Source organism: Pan troglodytes, chromosome 23, assembly GCF_028858775.2.
Source record: "Pan troglodytes isolate AG18354 chromosome 23, NHGRI_mPanTro3-v2.0_pri, whole genome shotgun sequence".
In the NCBI taxonomy this organism is placed as follows: Eukaryota; Metazoa; Chordata; class Mammalia; order Primates; family Hominidae; genus Pan; species Pan troglodytes.
In genome coordinates this window covers 41,587,157-41,605,148 of record NC_086016.1, presented here as the reverse complement: position 1 = coordinate 41,605,148, position 17,992 = coordinate 41,587,157, and the positions used below count along the sequence as shown (strand labels likewise).

The 17,992-nt window shown below is 54.0% G+C and overlaps 1 protein-coding gene across 1 annotated transcript in view; it reads right to left on the bottom strand.

Annotated features, from left to right (window-relative positions):
- Positions 1–10,046, bottom strand: part of LOC129138517 (voltage-dependent T-type calcium channel subunit alpha-1I-like) — a 53,393-nt gene extending 43,347 nt beyond the window's left edge. The window contains exons 1-2 of the mRNA XM_054675906.2: positions 8,701–10,046; positions 6,669–6,802 (exon numbers count right to left, since the gene is read on the bottom strand). Of these exons, the coding sequence (XP_054531881.1) occupies positions 6,669–6,802; positions 8,701–8,922 (356 nt within the window). The 5' untranslated portion in view covers positions 8,923–10,046. The remainder of the gene's footprint in view (positions 1–6,668; positions 6,803–8,700) is intronic.
- Between the last annotated feature and the right edge of the window lie 7,946 nt (positions 10,047–17,992).

Here is a 17,992-nt window from a genome sequence, read left to right as displayed (position 1 = left end):
CGAATGAGCTGTAGTTTCTCCACAGGTGGCCCACAGACCACATCAGGGCCACCTGGGCATTTGGTTACAATGCAGATTTCTAAGCTCTGCCTGCCTGCTGGCAGTGGATCCCTGAGCTAAGGCCAGAAATCTGCTTTTAAACACATGCCCCAGTGATCCTGCTGCTCCCTGACGTTGGAGGAACATTGAGAAGGGGTGAAAGGCTGTGCATGAGTTTGGGGAGTGGGGCAGTTCCCATTCCTGATCTGTGCACACCCTGCCCTCAGCTGTTCCATTCTCCACACAGTCAGAAGCTTTCGAAGTCTTTCAGATGTAAGGTGCCTCCTGTTCTCTGTACTCATCCAAGACAGGGCCCACATCAGCCATGTCCTTGGCAAACCTCATTCTGGAGAGATCCCAGTAGCCTCACCCTCCACCCCTGGCTCACCCCCAGAGACCAGACATCAGAATTCTTGGGGAACTTTTAACAGAAGTGCCCAGGCCCCTCCCCACAGGTGGCAATGGCCATTTTGTTTCTGGTCGAGGGAGGAGATAGAATTACCAGCATGATGCACCAAGGGAGATACATAGATAAAGAACGTCTCAAGTTCAGCAAGTATGTGATTGAATAGTTCATGACCTCCTAATGGACAGAGGCAGAAAAGTGTAGCTTAAATGATAAGACAAAGAGTTGGGATTGGCCAGACATAGTGACTCACGCCTGTAATCCCAGCACTTTGGGAGGCCGAGGAGGGTGGATCACTTGAGGTCAGGAGTTCAGGACCAGTCTGGCCAACACGGTGAAACCCCATCTCTACTAAAAATACAAAACTTAGCCGGCATGGCGGCGCATGCCTGTAATCCCAGCTACTCGGGAGGCTGAGGCATGAGAATTGCTTGAACCTGGGAAGCTAAGGTTGTAGTGAGCCGAGATGGCGCCACTGCACTCCAGCCTGGGCAACAGAGAGAGACCCTGTCTCAAAAAAGAATAATAAATAAAAGAGTTGGGTTCCACCAAACACAAATAGAGATGACGACGGGGTCTTTGTCACACACTGGAAGAGTCTAGTGCGGTGCCACAGGACTCACTATCCTGAGCGGCGTGAGTACAGGAAGTGCATGGAATGAGCGGCTGCCTCAGGACTCCAAGAGGCCACGGTGAGATGAAATCAACAGCAGTAACTGCAAAGTTTTTCACGTGGGTTTTAAAAATCACCAACTTTTAGTTCCAGGGTGGGAGAGACCTGGTTTGGAGAGTGAACATGACCTGATGGCAAAAGGGAGCATGGCCACTCCCCAGGTCACCGCAATCCCACACTTCACTGGGGCGAGGGCAGCCCATTCTCTCTACCCCATAAGCCATCATTGGGAGGGTGGGATCCCGTTCTCCTGCCAGGGACAGAGACAGCCTGAAGCGAGTCCAGCAGATAAGGGATGAACGCTGTCCTTTGACAAATGGTGGGAAGGCTGGGGACATTTCATCTGGAAGGGGAGACTTGAGGAGGACAGGAACCACCCCCCAACTTCTGAAGGACGGCTATGAGTTTGTCAGTGACACCATCCCTGCAGCCTCTGGACCTTGCCTGTGCAATCAAGCCCTTGCCCTTCTCTGGCCTCATCTCTTAGCACCCACCCCACAGAAACCCTGGGCTCCAGCATCCCCTGTCACTCACCTTTCCCTTCCTCATGCACCCCCTCAGGACTCCTGCATGCTTCCCCGCTGCCTGAAACTCCCTTTCCCCCAGCTCTCTGCCCGGCCAGCTCTTACCTACCCCAGGTCTGTCCCTCAGTATGACATACAGTGACACCCCCCCAATCAAAAGCAGGACGCCATTCCATGACCTGATGGCCCTCTATGCTTCCTGACAACAGCATGGATCCCAATTTAGACTTTAGTTGTGGTGATGTGTTTTATTTCTGTTTTCCAAACTGAAAGTTCCATGAAATCACAAAGGGCCTGTCTTGTTCATCTTCATGCCCCCACTGCTCTGCACAAGGCCTGGCATGTAGTAGATGCTCAATAAAGGTCGATTTAGTGAGTGAATGAATGAATGAATGAATGGTACCATCCGGTGGGAGCCACAGGAAGATCAGTTTCAGCTCCGTGAAAGAAAGAGCTTTCTAGTGCATCTGGATGTCCTAGTTTGAGACCAGCCGCCTGGTGAGGCACTGTGCTCCCTGCAGGGGCAGCCTGGGAACAGAGGCAGGCCCCAGTCTCAGACACACCTGCCATGAGGGTTACACCAGATGTGGAGATGAAGGCCGTGACCTCTAAGGAACCTTCTAACTCGGAGGTGCTATGTCTGCCTCCACAGCTTGAAGAAAGAGCTAGTAATTAATTTGGGGAAGGGGAGGTAGAGGAAGGGAGCAAATAGGCCGGTTACTCGGGGAACAGAACATTTATAGCACCAGGCCTGGGTGGGATTTGGGGGGTGGGTGGGCCACTCTGGGGACGGGTCTTGGGTGGGAGGGGGACTGGAGGGCTGGGCTCTGGAGCCAGGGTTGTGACTCCCCATCCTGTCCTCTCCACCCACGCCGTCCCTGGGCACAAAGGATGGGAACGACCTTGAGCACGGGGTGGTCCTGTTCACCTGAGTTCCCAAATCCAGCACATAGCTGGGCAGTGAGAGTGCTCATGACTCCAGCAAAGAAGTCAGCTGAGCATGGTGGCTCACACCTGTAATCCCAGCGCTTCGAGAGGCCAAGGTGGGAGGATCACTTGAACCCAGGAGGTCACATAGTGAGACCTTGTCTCTACAAAAAAATTAAAAAGTAAAAAAAAAAAAAAATTAGCCAGGCATGGGGCATGTGCCTGTAGTCCCAGCTACTTGGGAGGCTGAAGTGGGAGGATCACCTGAGTCCAGGGAGGGCGAGGCTGCAGTAAGCTGTGATCGCACCACTGCACTCCAGCCTGGGTGACAGAATGAAACTGCCTCAAAAAAAAGTCTCCTTTGCATCTATCCCTCAGCCAGGACCACCTACATCATTGTGGGGCTTGGTGCAAAGTGAAGATGCAGGGCCCCTTGTTCATAAATGATAAAGAATTTCAAAATAGCGACAGCAGAGTATGGACCCAAGCGTGGGGTCCTGTGTGACCGCACACATTGCATGTCAGCCCCATGCCCAGCCCTCCCTGATCTCCCAAGGATGCTGGCCTGCAGACCTCGCCTCATCCAGCCCCCATCTCGAGGACCAAGAGAAGATGTCAAACTGAGAGCTCACCACGATGCTGAAGCTAGGCAGCTCTTCACCCTGCTCAGCTTAGAGCCTCATCGTCTTTATTTCTAAATATAAGCAGACAGGAAAGAATCGCTAAGCAATACAGAATGCTTCAAGTCAAAAGGGCAGTGTGGGGGTGCCCATGGGAGTCAGTCAGTGGAGCCAGCAGAACAAATGACTTCCCTGAAACAAGAGTTAGGAAAAATTACCCTAGAACTTGGAAATACGGCAAAAGGAGGGCACTATTTCTCGCAATGTCATTTTGAAGCATAATTTAACAGGCCATTTAAAGATTATTTCATTATCCAGGGAGAAAATACCTTTGTTTGCTTCACAATTTCCTGTTCACTAAAGGTCTGGATGCTATGAAATTACATTTTAACTTGTAGATTTTTATCTGGCAGAGATGTATGTGATTTCTGCCCAAAAGATAACTCCAAAGGTTATGGTTTATTACCCTGTAGGTTATTAACCAGTTTTGACTCTAATCTCACTTTCTTCCTACATTCTTTCTCCGATGTCTGTTTTCCTAATTCTGCTGATTACCATCTGCTGAGTCCCTACTCCTTAACGAGCTGGATAAATCTGCCGTATACATTCATTCTAAGATTTGTGTAAGGGTCACTTTTTTTACCTTTTCAGAAATTATACTTTGATACAGGGTTACTTCCAGAATCGTGAAAAGACTTTTAAGAAGCCTAATTAGTATATAAGGAGATTCAGGTGAATATTGTATTTATAAAACAAGAGCAGGCATCCATAAAACAAGAACAGGCACAAGGTACTCTGAAAAACAAGAAATCCAAAAACAAGAAGTGTTCTTGTGAATTAAAAAGACACTGAGGAAATGAATTATTCCATAGGGGCAGTAAATAGGGGAAAGGACATTGCTGAAAAGCCCACTTGTGATTCAGAAGCCCAAGTCAAAGATTTCTCTCATATTACAAGCAAAATCTGTGAAAGAAAAGGGGAAAGGCATGGACAAAAGATAGAGGACAGAAACATCTATATAACATGAATTCCAGAAGGAGACAGCAGAGAATAATGGGCCATAGCCAAAGAAGAGATGGAAGAACTTTCTTCTGAGATGATGGAAAGCATGAATCTTTTTTTTTTTTTTTTGACAGGGTCTTGCTTTGTTGAAGACTAGAGTGCAATGGCACGATCACTGCTCACTGCAGCCTCAACCTCCTGGGCTCAAGGAGCCCAGCCTCCAGCCTCAGCCTCCTGAGTAGCTGGGACTACAGGAGTGCACCACCACACCCGGCTAATTTTTTTTTTTTGTAGAGATGGGGTCTCACTATGTTGCCCAGGCTGGTCTCAAACTCCTAGGCTCAAGGAATCCTCTTGCCTCGGCCTCCCATGATGCTGGGATTACAGGGGTGAGCCGCTGCACCTGGCCAAAAGCACCAGTCTTGAGTTCTCTAAGGTCCCCTTTAGACCTGCCCTAGAGAAAGGTCTGATTCTGAAGGTAAAGAGAAAAGCCCACAAGCTTCTAGTCAGGAAAAAGAAGGTCATCTTCCAAGAAAGAGGAACCAGATCTGTACTGGACTCACCTGCAATACTATAGTGCAGGTTTGAATGGCAGGATGTGTGCAGTGTTCTGACTCTACAACAGCACAAATAACTGTCCACACTCAAAGATCAAAGGAATATATGTTTGGACAGGCAAGATTGAAAAATGACACTATCCAAACACCTTTTCTTTTAAAAAAAAAAATCTACTTAAAGATGTTCTCCAGCCAAACCAGAATAAGAATGAAAATGAAGAATGTGACTAAGAGGAGGATACAGTGCTCAGGAAACCACAGGAAACCAGAGTAGCTTCCATACAGGTCTCAGTGACTGTTGACAATGTGTTTGTAAAACTGAAGACAGTGATTGAGAGAAGATGCTTAGAGGCCAGGTGCAGTGGCTCACACCTGTAATCCCAGCACTTTGGGAGGCTGAGGTGGGAGGATAGCTTGAACCCAGGAGTTCAAGACCAGCCTGGGCAACATAGTGAGACCCTGTCTCTATAGAAAAGAAAAATTAGCCAGGGTTGGTAGCACATGCCTGCAGTCCCAGCTACTCAGGAGGCTGAGGTGGGAGGATCCTTTGAGCCTAGGAAGTCAAGGCTGCAGTGTGTGGTGATTGCATCACCACACTCCAACCTAGGTGACAGAGTGAGACCCCATCTCAAAAAAAGAAGGAAGGAAGGGAGGGAGGGAGGGCGAAAGAAAGAGAGAGAGAAGGAAGGAGGGAGGGAGGGAGGGAAGGAAGGAAGGAAGGAAGGAAGGAAGGAAGGAAGGAAGGAAGGAGAGAAAGCGAGAGAGCAAGCAAGCTTAGAAGAGGTGTAACTTTTTTAAAACCCTAGTGAAACGAATCACCTCACTTCAGAACACATCTGTGGAATTTAGCAGATAGCTGATGGGATTCTCACACCCTGACTGTCCGTCTCAGCCATGAGTCTACTGAATCAAAAAGGTCACACCTCCTCGATAGCATTCTACACACAAGGTCACACACATACACACATACACTGACACACACACTCACACATCCTCTCTCACACACACACTTACAGCCTCCAGCCTTTTTCTCTCTCCTCTGCCCTAATAATGACCCACTCCTGGGCATGGTTAATGTCTCCTCATCCTTCAGCTCTCCTGTGTCACCTCCTCAGGAAGCCCTCAAGCCCCCAAGTCCCCAGCTTGGCTCAGTCGGGCTGCTGTGTTAAACGCTCTCAGCAAACCACATGCTTTGCCCAGTGCCCTGGTCCCCGTGTGTGAAGGCACGCCCACTGGCGTAGCAGGTGGGTGCCTCCCCGAGACAGGAGTAGGAAGGACAAGGCCTGTGTCTGGCTTGCTCTCCTCCTTGCCCCTAGCAGCTAGGATGGCGCCAACACTAGGGAGCAAGTTGTTCAGTCCCTGGTTGACGGATGAATGCATGGATGGGTTTGACCCAGGAAAGCAGGCACAAGGCCCAGAGCAGGGTCCCAGACACTCCAGATGGGCTCAGCTGTAACCAGGCCTGTCCCTGACGGCAGCCTGTGTCTCGGTAGAAATAACCACAGTCTGGAGTCAGACAGTGCTTGAGTCTGTGCTCGGTCTCTGGCGTGATGAGAGATCCAGGATAGCAATCCTAACAGCTAGCATTTATTGGGTGCTCATTTTGACGCAGCTACTATTATTATTCCCCTTTTCAGATGAGGAAATGAAAGCTTAGAGAGCGTCAGTGGCTCTCTCAAGGTCGTATCATTAATTAGCATAAACTCACCCAGTATCCGCTGGCAGTGCTGGAGGATGCACAACTTAGGAAGGGAGGAAAGAATGTCTTTCTGTCCATCATTCCTCCCAGCCCAGGGGTCCAGGAGGGTCCCACGCATCACCGTGATTCCCCTTCATCGCCATCAGCAAGAAGCCCTGGATTCTCTCAATTATGCCTGGTGTGCACCAGAGGCTAGGACCTGCCTGGCGGGCGCTACCTACCCTGCCATGACGATGAAGAAATCCAGGCGGTTCCATGTGTCCCCGAGGTAGCACTTCTTGCCAAAAATCCCCAGGGCCACCATCTTGAGCACCATCTCCATGGCAAAGAAGATAAAGATGAAGTCATCAAAGACCTGCAGGGGCAGGAGGAGGGAAGTAAGGGACAGGGTGAGGTTGCAGAGCAGGGCCCAGGGGTTGCAGCCACCGTGTGAGGTGGGGACACCACATGGATGCAAGGGGCCTGGGAAATACCCGGAAACTCCTCCTGGACAGGAGGAGAACCTCAGTGATCCCAGTCCAATGCAGTCATTTCATAGATGAGGAGACTGTGGCCCAGAGAGGGGAATGAGTTTGCCCAAGGTCATACAGCCCGTTCTATCTGTTCCCTAAGCCTGGGAACAGATAGAAGAGCCCCAGGTGGGGGTGGGGTGAGGGGCCGTCCCATATTCTCCCTAACAATTACCAAGCACTGGCTACACACTTGACCCCCATTCTCTCTCCTAATTCTCCCAAGGACCCCATGGGTAGTCCCATTTTACAGATGAGGAAACAGAGACTCAGAGAGGTTAAGCAACTTGCCCCACAGGTCACACAGCAGATAAGTGGCAGAACCAGGATTGAAACTCCGGTGGGTCTGACCCCAAAGCCCCCATGGAAGCAGCTGTCTCAAAGTAGCCCCCAGGCACAGGCCTCAGTGTTGCCTTTCTCTGCCCACAAAGGAGGCTATGAGATTATGCTTCCTGAGGGCGGGGACTGGGCGGAATTCCTGTTTCCAGGATTAGTGAGGGCTGCAGCCAACTCAATTCAACAAACAGGTGCCACATACCTACTGTGTGCCAGGGCTAGGCCAGTGGTGAGGACACAGAGGTGCTTGTTCGGTGAACTCACCATGAGGCTAACCAGGCCTGGGGCCGGGGGCTGCTGAGGAGCTTGTTACCCACTAGGACCCCAGACCCACCCAGAAATTCTGCTTCAGCAGGTCTGAGATGGGGTCAGGGGTCTGGATTTTTACCAAGTGCCCGGGGAGACTCTGGCCCAGTGCTGCCTGGGAGCTACTGAGTCCTATAGAAACCTAAGAGGCAGAGGCCGGGCACAGTGGCTCACGCCTGTAATCCCAGCACTTTGGGAGGCCGAGGCAGGTGGATCACGAGGTCAGGAGATCGAGACCATCCTGGCTAACATGGTGAAACCCCGTCTCTACTAAAAATACAAAAAATTAGCCAGGCGTGGTGGCGGGCGCCTGTAGTCCCAGCTGCTCAGGAGGCTGAGGTGGGAGAATGGCATGAACCCGGGAGGTGGAGCTTGCAGTGAACCGAGATCGCACCACTGCACTCCAGCCTGGGGCGACACAGTGAGACTCTGTCTCAAAAAAAAAAAAACAAAAAAAAAAAACCCCAAGAGGCAGAAAGCAATGCCTCCCGGGAGGAATCTGGCTTTCCCAGGGAGAGGCACCGAGTGTTTCCACATCTGTAAAATGGGTACAACCCTAACATCTGTGCTACCCGTATACATGCTCTGCACAGGGTTATGTCAGGTACCAAAGGTCAAGCCCCACCCCAGGACCTCAGGAGATAACAGAATGTGAAACCAGAGGCCCGCTCCTAAAGGGCATCTAGGGCGGGGTGTGAACTCGGCCCCTAGTCCAAGAGCACGGGGGACGAAGTGCAGGTTGTAGGCAGAGGAGAGTTGGGGTCACTGTGCTTTGCAGGTGTGCATGTGGGGGGTGCAGGAGAAGGCTCGTGGGGGCACCCGGGTAGGAGAAGATTGAGGCCTGGACTAAGGTAGAGGCTTCAAGGTGGAGAGGACAGATAAAGGGAAGAGAGGATCCGAAGGCTAGTAGGTAAGACCAGGTGGGAGTGAGGAAGGGTCAGCCAAGTTAGTGCGGCTGGTGGTGGCTGAGTGCGGCAGCGCTTGGTAGTGCAGCGCAGGATGGGGAAGGGCACGGAGCGGGGCGGGGCATGGAGTGGGCGGGGCATAGGCCGGGTCCTGGAGGATGAGGGCGGGGCGGGGCGGGGCGGGGCGGCCGGCTCACCTGCAGGATCTTGCAGCGGTCGGACAGGCAGTCCATGTCGTCGCACGGCTGGTACATGCCAAGTGTCACGCAGTTCAGCAGGATCACCAGCATGCTGACACATTCAAACCACGTGCCCACCAAGTCAAGGACAAAGCAGCAGGTGGGACCGCCCGTGGGGGCTGGGGTGCACCCTAGAGTGTAATACCCGCAACCCACCACACACACAGGCATACACCCCATTCCTCATTCTTCTCCCTCTGGGTGCCATCCCTGAAAGAGCTCAAAGCCCGTGGTGCCAGTCTGCCCCCATCACAACAGACATGGCCATATGCGCCAAACCCACCAGGCCCCCAGTTGCAGGACCCCACTCCTTGCCCCAGCCTGAGAGCTCCCCTCAGGCCCAGGGAAGGGAGAGGTTCCCGGAAGCCTGGCTGTCAGGGAACTCGGCTATCCCAGCCTCTCCACCCCAACTACCACCCTCTGACTGTCACTGCCTCCCTTCTCTGACCACCTTTCCCTCCCCTGACCCATGTTCCCTCCGTCTCTGCCAAGGTCTGGGTCTGGAGCCCGCAGAGGGCCCTCCAGTGGGGCTGAGATTGGCTGGATGGCCCCGTCCTTCTCTCCTTGCCCACTGCCAGGGTTAGGGCTCAGGTAGGGCTCATCACCTAACTCCAAAACACCCGCACCAAGCCCAGCCCTGGCCTGCACCACATGGGGTGGGGCTGGGCCCCCTCAGTCCTGGCCAGGAAGAAGGTCTCCTGCTGCGGAGGGGATCCAGAGCCGGCCATGAACCTGGCCTTGGGCAGGGCCTCTGGGCACAGCTTGCAGCTGGGGTGAATGGGCTCCCCTCCTGCACCTGGCCAGACTGCTCTCCTCACCACTGCTGAGAGCCCCTCCATGAATGCCCTCCTCCCTCCCTCCCAGGCCAACTCCTACCCATCCTTAGAACGCAGCCCGCAGTGTCCAGTCCCGCCACTCTCTATCCTCCCAGTCACAGGACCAGGGAGGTCAGGCCTCAAGGAGCTCAGGGCTGTGTCACTTCCAGCCCCCGCCTGTCATACCAGTAAGAAATCCGAAGTCTGCTCAGATCTCCCCAACGGGATCTCCAGTTGACTGAGTCCTGGGGCCTTAGAAAATCTGTGCCTACTTGAAAAGAGGCAATCCAGGATGAAATGGACTTGAGCCACACATAGTATGAATGACTGAAGTCAGACACCAGGTGAACTTCCAGACTATGCAGCCTGACTGACCTTAACAGGCAATGACTGGAGTCGGGAGTAGGTTCTCCTTCTGTAAGAGGAGAGATGCTGATGGAACTCACCACACCCCACCTATGCAACCCCCTTTCCTCCCCCAGAAACTGAGTGTCAGGAAACAGAAAGGGGCTCTCATGCAGTAAAAGCAGCAAACAAGACCACGAAGCCAGGAGACCTGCATTTGAACTCGTCCCAGCACTGAGTGGCTCTGCGGTCTTCGGCAAGCCCCTCCTTGTCTCTGAACCTGGAGGTCCTCCACCGGATGACCAGGAGCCTCCCCATCGGCCCCCTGGGTCTGCCCTGGCCCCTCCAAACCACCCTTCCTGCAGCAGCAGTGGGCAGTTTAAAACATCAGTAAGACCACCTCCCTCCCCAGCACAAAACCCTGCCCCTGCTCCCGGGCTCTCTCAGCACAAACTTTGAAGCCCTTGCCTGGCCTGCAGGGCCCCACTCTGACACCCCATCTCCCTGGGCCCTAATACCCCATCTCCCTCCGCCCTGCCCCCCATCTCCCTCCGCCCTGCCCCCCCATCTCCCTCCGCCCTGCCCCCCCATCTCCCTCCGCCCTGCCCCCCCATCTCCCTCCGCCCTGCCCCCCCATCTCCCTCCGCCCTGCCCCCCATCTCCCTCCGCCCTGCCCCCCCATCTCCCTCCGCCCTGCCCCCCCATCTCCCTCCGCCCTGCCCCCCCATCTCCCTCCGCCCTGCCCCCCCATCTCCCTCCGCCCTGCCCCCCCATCTCCCTCCGCCCTGCCCCCCCATCTCCCTCCGCCCTGCCCCCCCATCTCTCTCCGCCCTGCCCCCCCATCTCTCTCCGCCCTGCCCTCCCATCTCCCTCCGCCCTGCCCTGGCTCACTCTGCTCTGATCTCACTGGCTCCTGCCGCTCCTCGGACACACAATGAGTGACATCAGGACACTCCGCCTCAGGGCCTTTGCATGTGCTGTTCCCACTTCAAGGGCTGAGCTTCTAGCATCATGGTCACCTCCTCTGAGAAGTCTCCACCCAACCTCATCACCCCCAGCTGCCGCACGCCCTCTTCACGCCCTGCCACTGTCTTGCTGACATGCTCATTGTCTCTGCCACTACTCTAATCTACATTCCAAAGGGGACAGGGACTTTACACTCACGGCCTAACATCTAGTAGGTGTTCAATGAACATCTGTCGGATGAATAAATACAGTTGTCCCTCATTATCTGCCGTGTCAGTTACCCATGGTCCACTGTGGCCCAAAATTAGGTATGAGTGCGGTACAATAAGAGATTCTGAGAGAGACAAAGAGGGAGACCGCATGACCACATTCATATAACTTTGATTATCGTACGTGATTCTAATTGTTTTTTTTGTTGTTGTTGTTGTTTTTGAGACGGAGTTTCACTTTTATTGCCCAGGCTGGAGTGCAATGGCAAGATCCCAGCTCACTGCAACCTCTGCCTCCTGGGTTCAAGTGATTCTCCTGCCTCAGCCTCCCAAGTAGCTGGGATTACAGGCGCCTGCCACTACGCCCGGCTAATTTTTTGTATTTTTAGTAGAGACGGGGTTTCACCATGTTGGCCAGGCTGGTCTTGAACTCCTGACCTCAGGTGATCCACCCGCCTCAGATCTCCCAAAGTGCTGGGATTACAGGCATGAGCCATTGTGCCTGTCCTAACTGTTTTATTTTATTTTTTATTTTTGTTTGTTTATTTATTTATTTATTTATTTTGAGACGGAGTCTTGCTCTGTGGCCAGGCTGAAGTGCAGTGGCGTGATCTCGGCTCACTGCAACCTCCGTCTCCCAGGTTCAGGCGATTCCCTTGCCTCAACCTCCTGAGCAGCTGGGACTACATGCGCCTGCCACCACGCCTGGCTAATTTTTTTGTATTTTAGTAGAGATAGGGTTTCACCATGTTGGCCAAGATGGTCTCGATCTCCTGACTTTGTGATCCGCCCGCTTCGGCCTCCCAAAGTGCTGGGATTATAGGCATGAGCCACCGCGCCTGGTGTGATTGTTCTATTTTATTATTGGTTGCTACTCATCTCTTACAATGCCTGATTTATAAATTAAACTTTATCCAGGTATGCAGGTATAGGGAAAAAACATAGTAAATATAGGGTTCAGTGCTATTTGTGGCTTCGGGCATCCACTGGGGGTCTTGGAATGTGTTCCCTGTGGGTAAGGGGGGGGTGCTACTGTAAATCTCTAGGGGCCCTGCCCACTCCAACATCCGGGGACTCGGGAGTGTCTCCAAGCAAACCCCTCACCCCTCCATTTCAAAGCCCTTGCCCTTAGCTGGGATGTAGCCAAACCCTCAGCAGGACCCCACCCAGAGAGGAGTGGGAGAGGTGACCTGGTTTCCATGGCAACAGCCTCCCTCCCATCCCCAGCCCTGCCCACTTTGGGATGCTGCCTCCTCGTGGCCTCTCCTCAGCTCCTCCTGGCCCCAGCCCTGCTCCTTCCTGTCCCCTCACCCCACTGCCACTCTCCCGCCATATCCTGTAATTAATTTCAGTCGCTGCCAGGGCCCCCTTCGAGCCTGAGCCTGGCTCCAACAGCAGCTTCATCATTAATTAACTTTTTTGAAGTTCGAACATTCTAATTACCAGAGAACATCCCCCATCCCCCTCGCCTTTCCCCTCTTCCTGTCGTGCGCTCTCTCCTTCCAGCCCCATCCTCTGCTCCTTCTGCCCCTCCTGCCAGTTTCAGGCTCAAAGTGCACTTAGCAGCGTCTCCCCGGAGCCCCTGCTGCCTCCTCAACAAGGCCCTGAGCAGTGGAGGTCAGCAGGCCCATTTTACAGATAAGGAAGGCTGAGACATGGGGAAATGAGGGGCCTCTCCTGGGTTTCACAGCTAGGAAGTACTGGCACAGAGATTCACACCAGGCCTGCTGGACTCCAAGGCCAGCGCTCTCCTCTGTGAAGTACGGCCTGTCTCTGCCCATGGCTCTCCTCCCTCCCCTGAGGCCTCTCAGCCCATCTTCAGTGTGTCTCCCCAGGACCCTGACCCAGGACCCTGACTCTGTATCCCCCAGCTCTGGTCTCTGCCCCTCCAATCTGCCCCACACGATAACCAGGCACTTGCTGTGTGCCCAACACAACTTGAACATTTTCCAAATGTTATCTCATTTAATCCTCACAGCTCTATTATAAGCCCCATTTACAAATAAGGAAACCAAGACACAAAAGGGAAACAGATTGGCCCAAGGTCACCAGCTGGAAAAGAGCAGAGCTGAGACACAAAACCTCAGGCTGGAGGCTTTTCCTGCCTCCAAGCTGTTTTGCCACTGCCAGGCTAATCTGCCTGAAACACACTCTCCAGATGCCTCTCTCCTGCTCAAGAACCTCCCATGGCTCCCCATCACCCTCCCAAGCCTGGTACGCAAGGCCTAGACTCTCGCCTCAGTGAATCCTTGCAGTCTTACCACTCACTGGCCTCAGCACACACTGAACTCCTCGCTTTCTCCAAACACGCCTTCTGCCTACACTTTCCCTTTCCTCCACCTCTCCAGCAGGCAGACTCTTTCAGAGCCCAGTTCGCAGGTCACCTCTTCTTGAAGCTTCCTCGGATGTGCCTCTTGCCCCTCACAAGGTGGTGGCTCAGCCTCCTCTCCAGAAGCACTCCCACTCCCACCTGCCCCGGCTAGCACATACCACGGTGATGAATTTGGCAGTACCTCTGACGACTGTGTACCAGACACCCTAGGGACATGACCTCAGCTCTCACAATCCCCTGGGGATGGATAAGGAACAAGCCTGGAGAGCTGACACCACTCACACAAGGTCACCCAGTCCCCGAGCAGCCCAGATTGTCTGATTCGCAGCAGTGCTGGTGGCTGCTGCACAGCACTGCCTCTGTGGCCCATCTAACTCGCCCACTGCACTGGGTCCCCCCAGGGGGCAGATGGAGTGGCTTTCATCCCTGGGCTGCTCAGCTTCAGAAATTCAGCAATGGATGGTCTCAGCCCTTGCCCAGAGGTGCCCGGGGAAATCCCAGATGGCACAGCTTGGGCCCCTTCCAAGAGCCCAGGAGGCTTAGAAGTCAGGCCAGAACTGGCATCACTGCCCGCGGTTCCTGACACACTCCCCACTGGCTCAGGGATCAAAAGCACCAGCCCTCCTTGAAGTTAAACCAGACAGTGCAGCGTGGGGTAGGAGGGTGGCGGGGGGAGTCAAGGTCTCCGGCTTGAGCCACTCTGCAGCCTGGCCCGACGCCTCATGCTTCCACCATGAGTCACAAGTGTTGAGGAACTCTCTGAGAACACAGGCAAGCGAAGCCGCGAGGTTCGGGGACAACCTCAGGGAAGCTGGAGACCCAAGGGGGAGCACAGGATTTCTGGGTGACAGAGGGGGCAGGGCTGGAGTGCTAGTGCCACGACGGCAGGACGTCTTCAATGGCTCCCAACTGCCTCTCACAGCGAGGCTTGAAGCCCTGCGACGGGCATCCGAAGCCCTGCGACGGGCATCCATGGCCCAGCTGCCTCGCCTACTTCACCCCTCAGGCCCTCACTGCAGTCGGGGTGACCTTTGCCACAGAGCAGCCCTGCCAGCGTCGTTAGAGAGCAACGGCTCCAATCCCTCATTGCACTGATGGAAAACAGGGGCAGAAATCTGTCCCAGCTCCACAGCAAGCCCAGAGCAGAAGTGACACTTAGACAACAGACTCACCACCCACGGGGGTCCCCAAGCCACAGTCGATTTTTCAAACTCACACAGAAACCCTCCGCGTTTCCCCACACACTCGGCACAGCCGCAGCACCATCACTTTAAGCTGATTAGATCCCTGACGGGCAGCCCTGAGCGCCTTTGAGGAACACAGATGGAGAAACAGATCAATGGTGATGCAATCAATCGAGTTTCCTTGGCAGGCAAAGCCGTCCCAAGCACGCAGGCCTCGGGAAGAAAATCACTCAGGGTCTTTGGGTGCTGCTGCAGAGCCCCCCAGCGCCTCAGCACAGCCTGGGCCCTCAGCCCCACTTCCTACCCACGTCCCCGCACCACACCTCTCAAAGTCTTCAGAACTGGGGTCTCAGAGCTGAGCAGGGGGAATAAATGTGCTTATATTGTGTGCCTGTTGTGTGCCAGGCGCCAGCCTGCCGGTGGTAATAATGGTGACAATCGCGAACACTTCTTCAGTGCCCCTGAGTGTCTGTTTGCCAAGGAGCCTCCAAATCAAACAGCATGCATGGCCAAGCGCGGTGGCTTATGCCTGTGATCCCAGCACTTTGGGGGGCCAAGGCGGGCAGATCACCTGAGGTCAGGAGTTCAAGACCAGCCTGGCCAACACAGTGAAACCCTGTCTCTACTAAAAATACAAAAAATTAGCTGGGCATGGTGGCAGGCGCCTGTAATCCCAGCTACTTGGGAGGTTGAGGCAGAAGAATCGCTTGAACCCGGGAGGTGGAGGTTTCAGTGAGCTGAGATTGCACCACTGCACTCCAGCCTGGGTGACAGAGTGAAACTCCATCTTAAAAAACAAAAACAAACTGGCGTGCGTTATCTCATTTAAACCTTGCAGCCAGCACGGGAGGCAAGAGCCCCAGTAGCTGTGGACTCCTGGGACCAGGCCTTGCCACATGGTGTGCACCAGAGAGCCGCTTTTATTGTCATCCTCTCTTATAACAGGACCAAGGGGTCTCTCATTGTGGGCTTTAAAAAAAAAAAAAAAAGGAAAAGCCACCTCCCCAGGAGAGAACTAAGAATCTCATGCTGGTATTACCCACTGGTTACTTCATATTACCTTGAGTAGAAAATAAGAGATGTGGCCAGGCATAGGGGCTTACACTTGTAATCCCAGCAATTTGAGAGGCCGAGGCGAGTAGATCATCTAAGTTCAGAAGTTCAAGACCAACCTGGCCAACATGGCAAAATCCCATCTCTACTAACAATAACAATACAAAAATTAGCCGGGCGTGGTGGCGCGCACCTGTATTCCCAGCTACTCAGGAGGCTGAGGCAGGAGAATCACTTGAACCCGGGAGACAGAGGTTGCAGTGAGCTGAGATCGCACCACTGCACTCCAGCCTGGGTGACAGAGCGAGACTCCATCTCAAAAACCAAAGAAAAAGCAAAGAAAAGAAGAGATGCTAGTACAGCCCCTGTGATAGATATCTGTCCTGCGGCATAGTGAATCTTCGCCCACAGCCTTTTGTAAAGAATCCAGGCCGGGCCGGGTGCCGTGGCTCACATCTGTAATCCCAGCACTTTGGGAGGCCGGGGTGGGCAGATCACTTGAGGTCAGGAGTTCAAGACCAGCCTGGCCAACATGGTGAAACCCCGTCTCTACTAAAAATACAAAAATTAACTGGGCGTGGTGGCGGGCATCTGTAATCCCAGCTACTCAGGAGGCTGAGGCAGGAGGATCGCTTGAACCCGGGAGGTGAGGAGGTTGCAGTGAGCTGAGATCGCGCCATTGCACTCCAGCCTGGGCAACGAGAGTGAAACTCCGTCTCAGAAAAAAAAAAAAAAAGAATCCAGGCCAGATGCAGTGGCTCACATCTGTAATCCCAGCATTTTGGGAGGGCAAGGCAGGAGGATCACTTGAGCCCAGGAGTTTGAGACCAGCCTGGGCAACATAGTGAGACCTCATATCTGCAAAAAAAAACAAAATTTTTTAATTAGCCAGCTGTGGTGGTGCGCGCCTGTAGTCTGTTACTTAGAAGGTTGAGATGGGAGGATCACTTAAGCCCAGGATATGAAGGTCGCTGTGAGCCAAGATCAAGCCACTTCACTCCAGCCTGAGGGACAGAGCGAGATCCTATCTCAAAAAATAAAAATCAAAAAGAATCTGTCAACCAATTCAGGCCTAGCAATGAGCAGGGTCACCCTGCAACATCAGCGGAGTTCTCCCAAACTGGCTGATACTACCGTTATCCCCACTTCACAGGAAAGGAAACTAAGGCCACAGGAGGTGGTTCCAGGGTCACTCCCGTGGTATGTGGCAGGGGCAGGATCTGCACTGACTCTCACTGGCTGCAAATCCCATGTTCTCATCCACACATCCTGCCATCACCTGGCTCAGTGTCTGCGATGTGAGGGACCCCCAATTGAGATGGGTTTCATGGAATATTTGCTCTTTCCTCCCCACCCACATCGTCTCTCTCTGAGGCTCCCAGCCAGGCAGAGGGAAGCAGAGGCTGGGTCAGTGGTGAGCCCAGCCGGCAGCCCGTCTGGCTGTGTCCCTGCTGGGGACCCAGGCCTGTGTTGTATGCAGTGGGGTCAGGAAGAGGGATGTTTCAGCCCCTGCTGTGGTTCAGAAGGAAAGCTCTACCTGCAGGAAGAAGGGGAGGGGAAGCCAGCAAGGGCATGTTTGCCTCAAGGTCCGCCAGCCAGGAGGATCAAAACCCAGCTAAGCCAGATCATAACCACACCACACCCTAGCCACCAAGGCCTGAGAAGGTCAGGATGTGGACTAAGGGGACAGGGTCACCACGGAAGCCACTATGCTGGGGCTCCCTCAAACCTGCCAGTTCCCAGCTAGAAGAGCAACCGTGTGGAGGGGCAGTGCCCGGCGCCCGGGCAGGCCCTGCAGGGCAGCCTCCTCTCCAGGAGCCGAGCCAGAGGCCTGCACGGTTACCATGGCGACCACCACCCTCCTTCTGCAGGCCCAGGCAATAGTCAGTTTCTGTGATTCGGGGGGCTCTGGGAGGCTGGTGGGGGCGGGAGTGCTGGGTTTGGCGGGGGTGGCCAAGTTTGTTTTTATTTTTGTCAAATCTAAAATCTGATCCACTTCCCAGGGTGCGTTTCAGTTGTCTAAATAAATCAGGTGGAGAAAAGGGGCTGGGGGCTCCATCCTCCTGGATCGGGGAGGTAGGGAAGGTGGACCAGCACCTACACCGAGTGTCCTCCCCTGCTGGTCCCCAGTGAACCCAAAGGAGGGGGAGCTCAGGCCTCAGGCCCTCCAGGCCTGAGGTTCCAGATCCCAGTTCTTGGGCCAGCTCCATGCTCCTCTGAGGCCAGGCCTACAAGCATCCAAGGACCACCTGCTGTATACATGGCCTGTGCCTCAGGGTGCTGAGATGAACCAGGCTCAGCTCCTTCCCGGAAGGTGCCCATGTGCATCCCTGTTCCAGGACCACC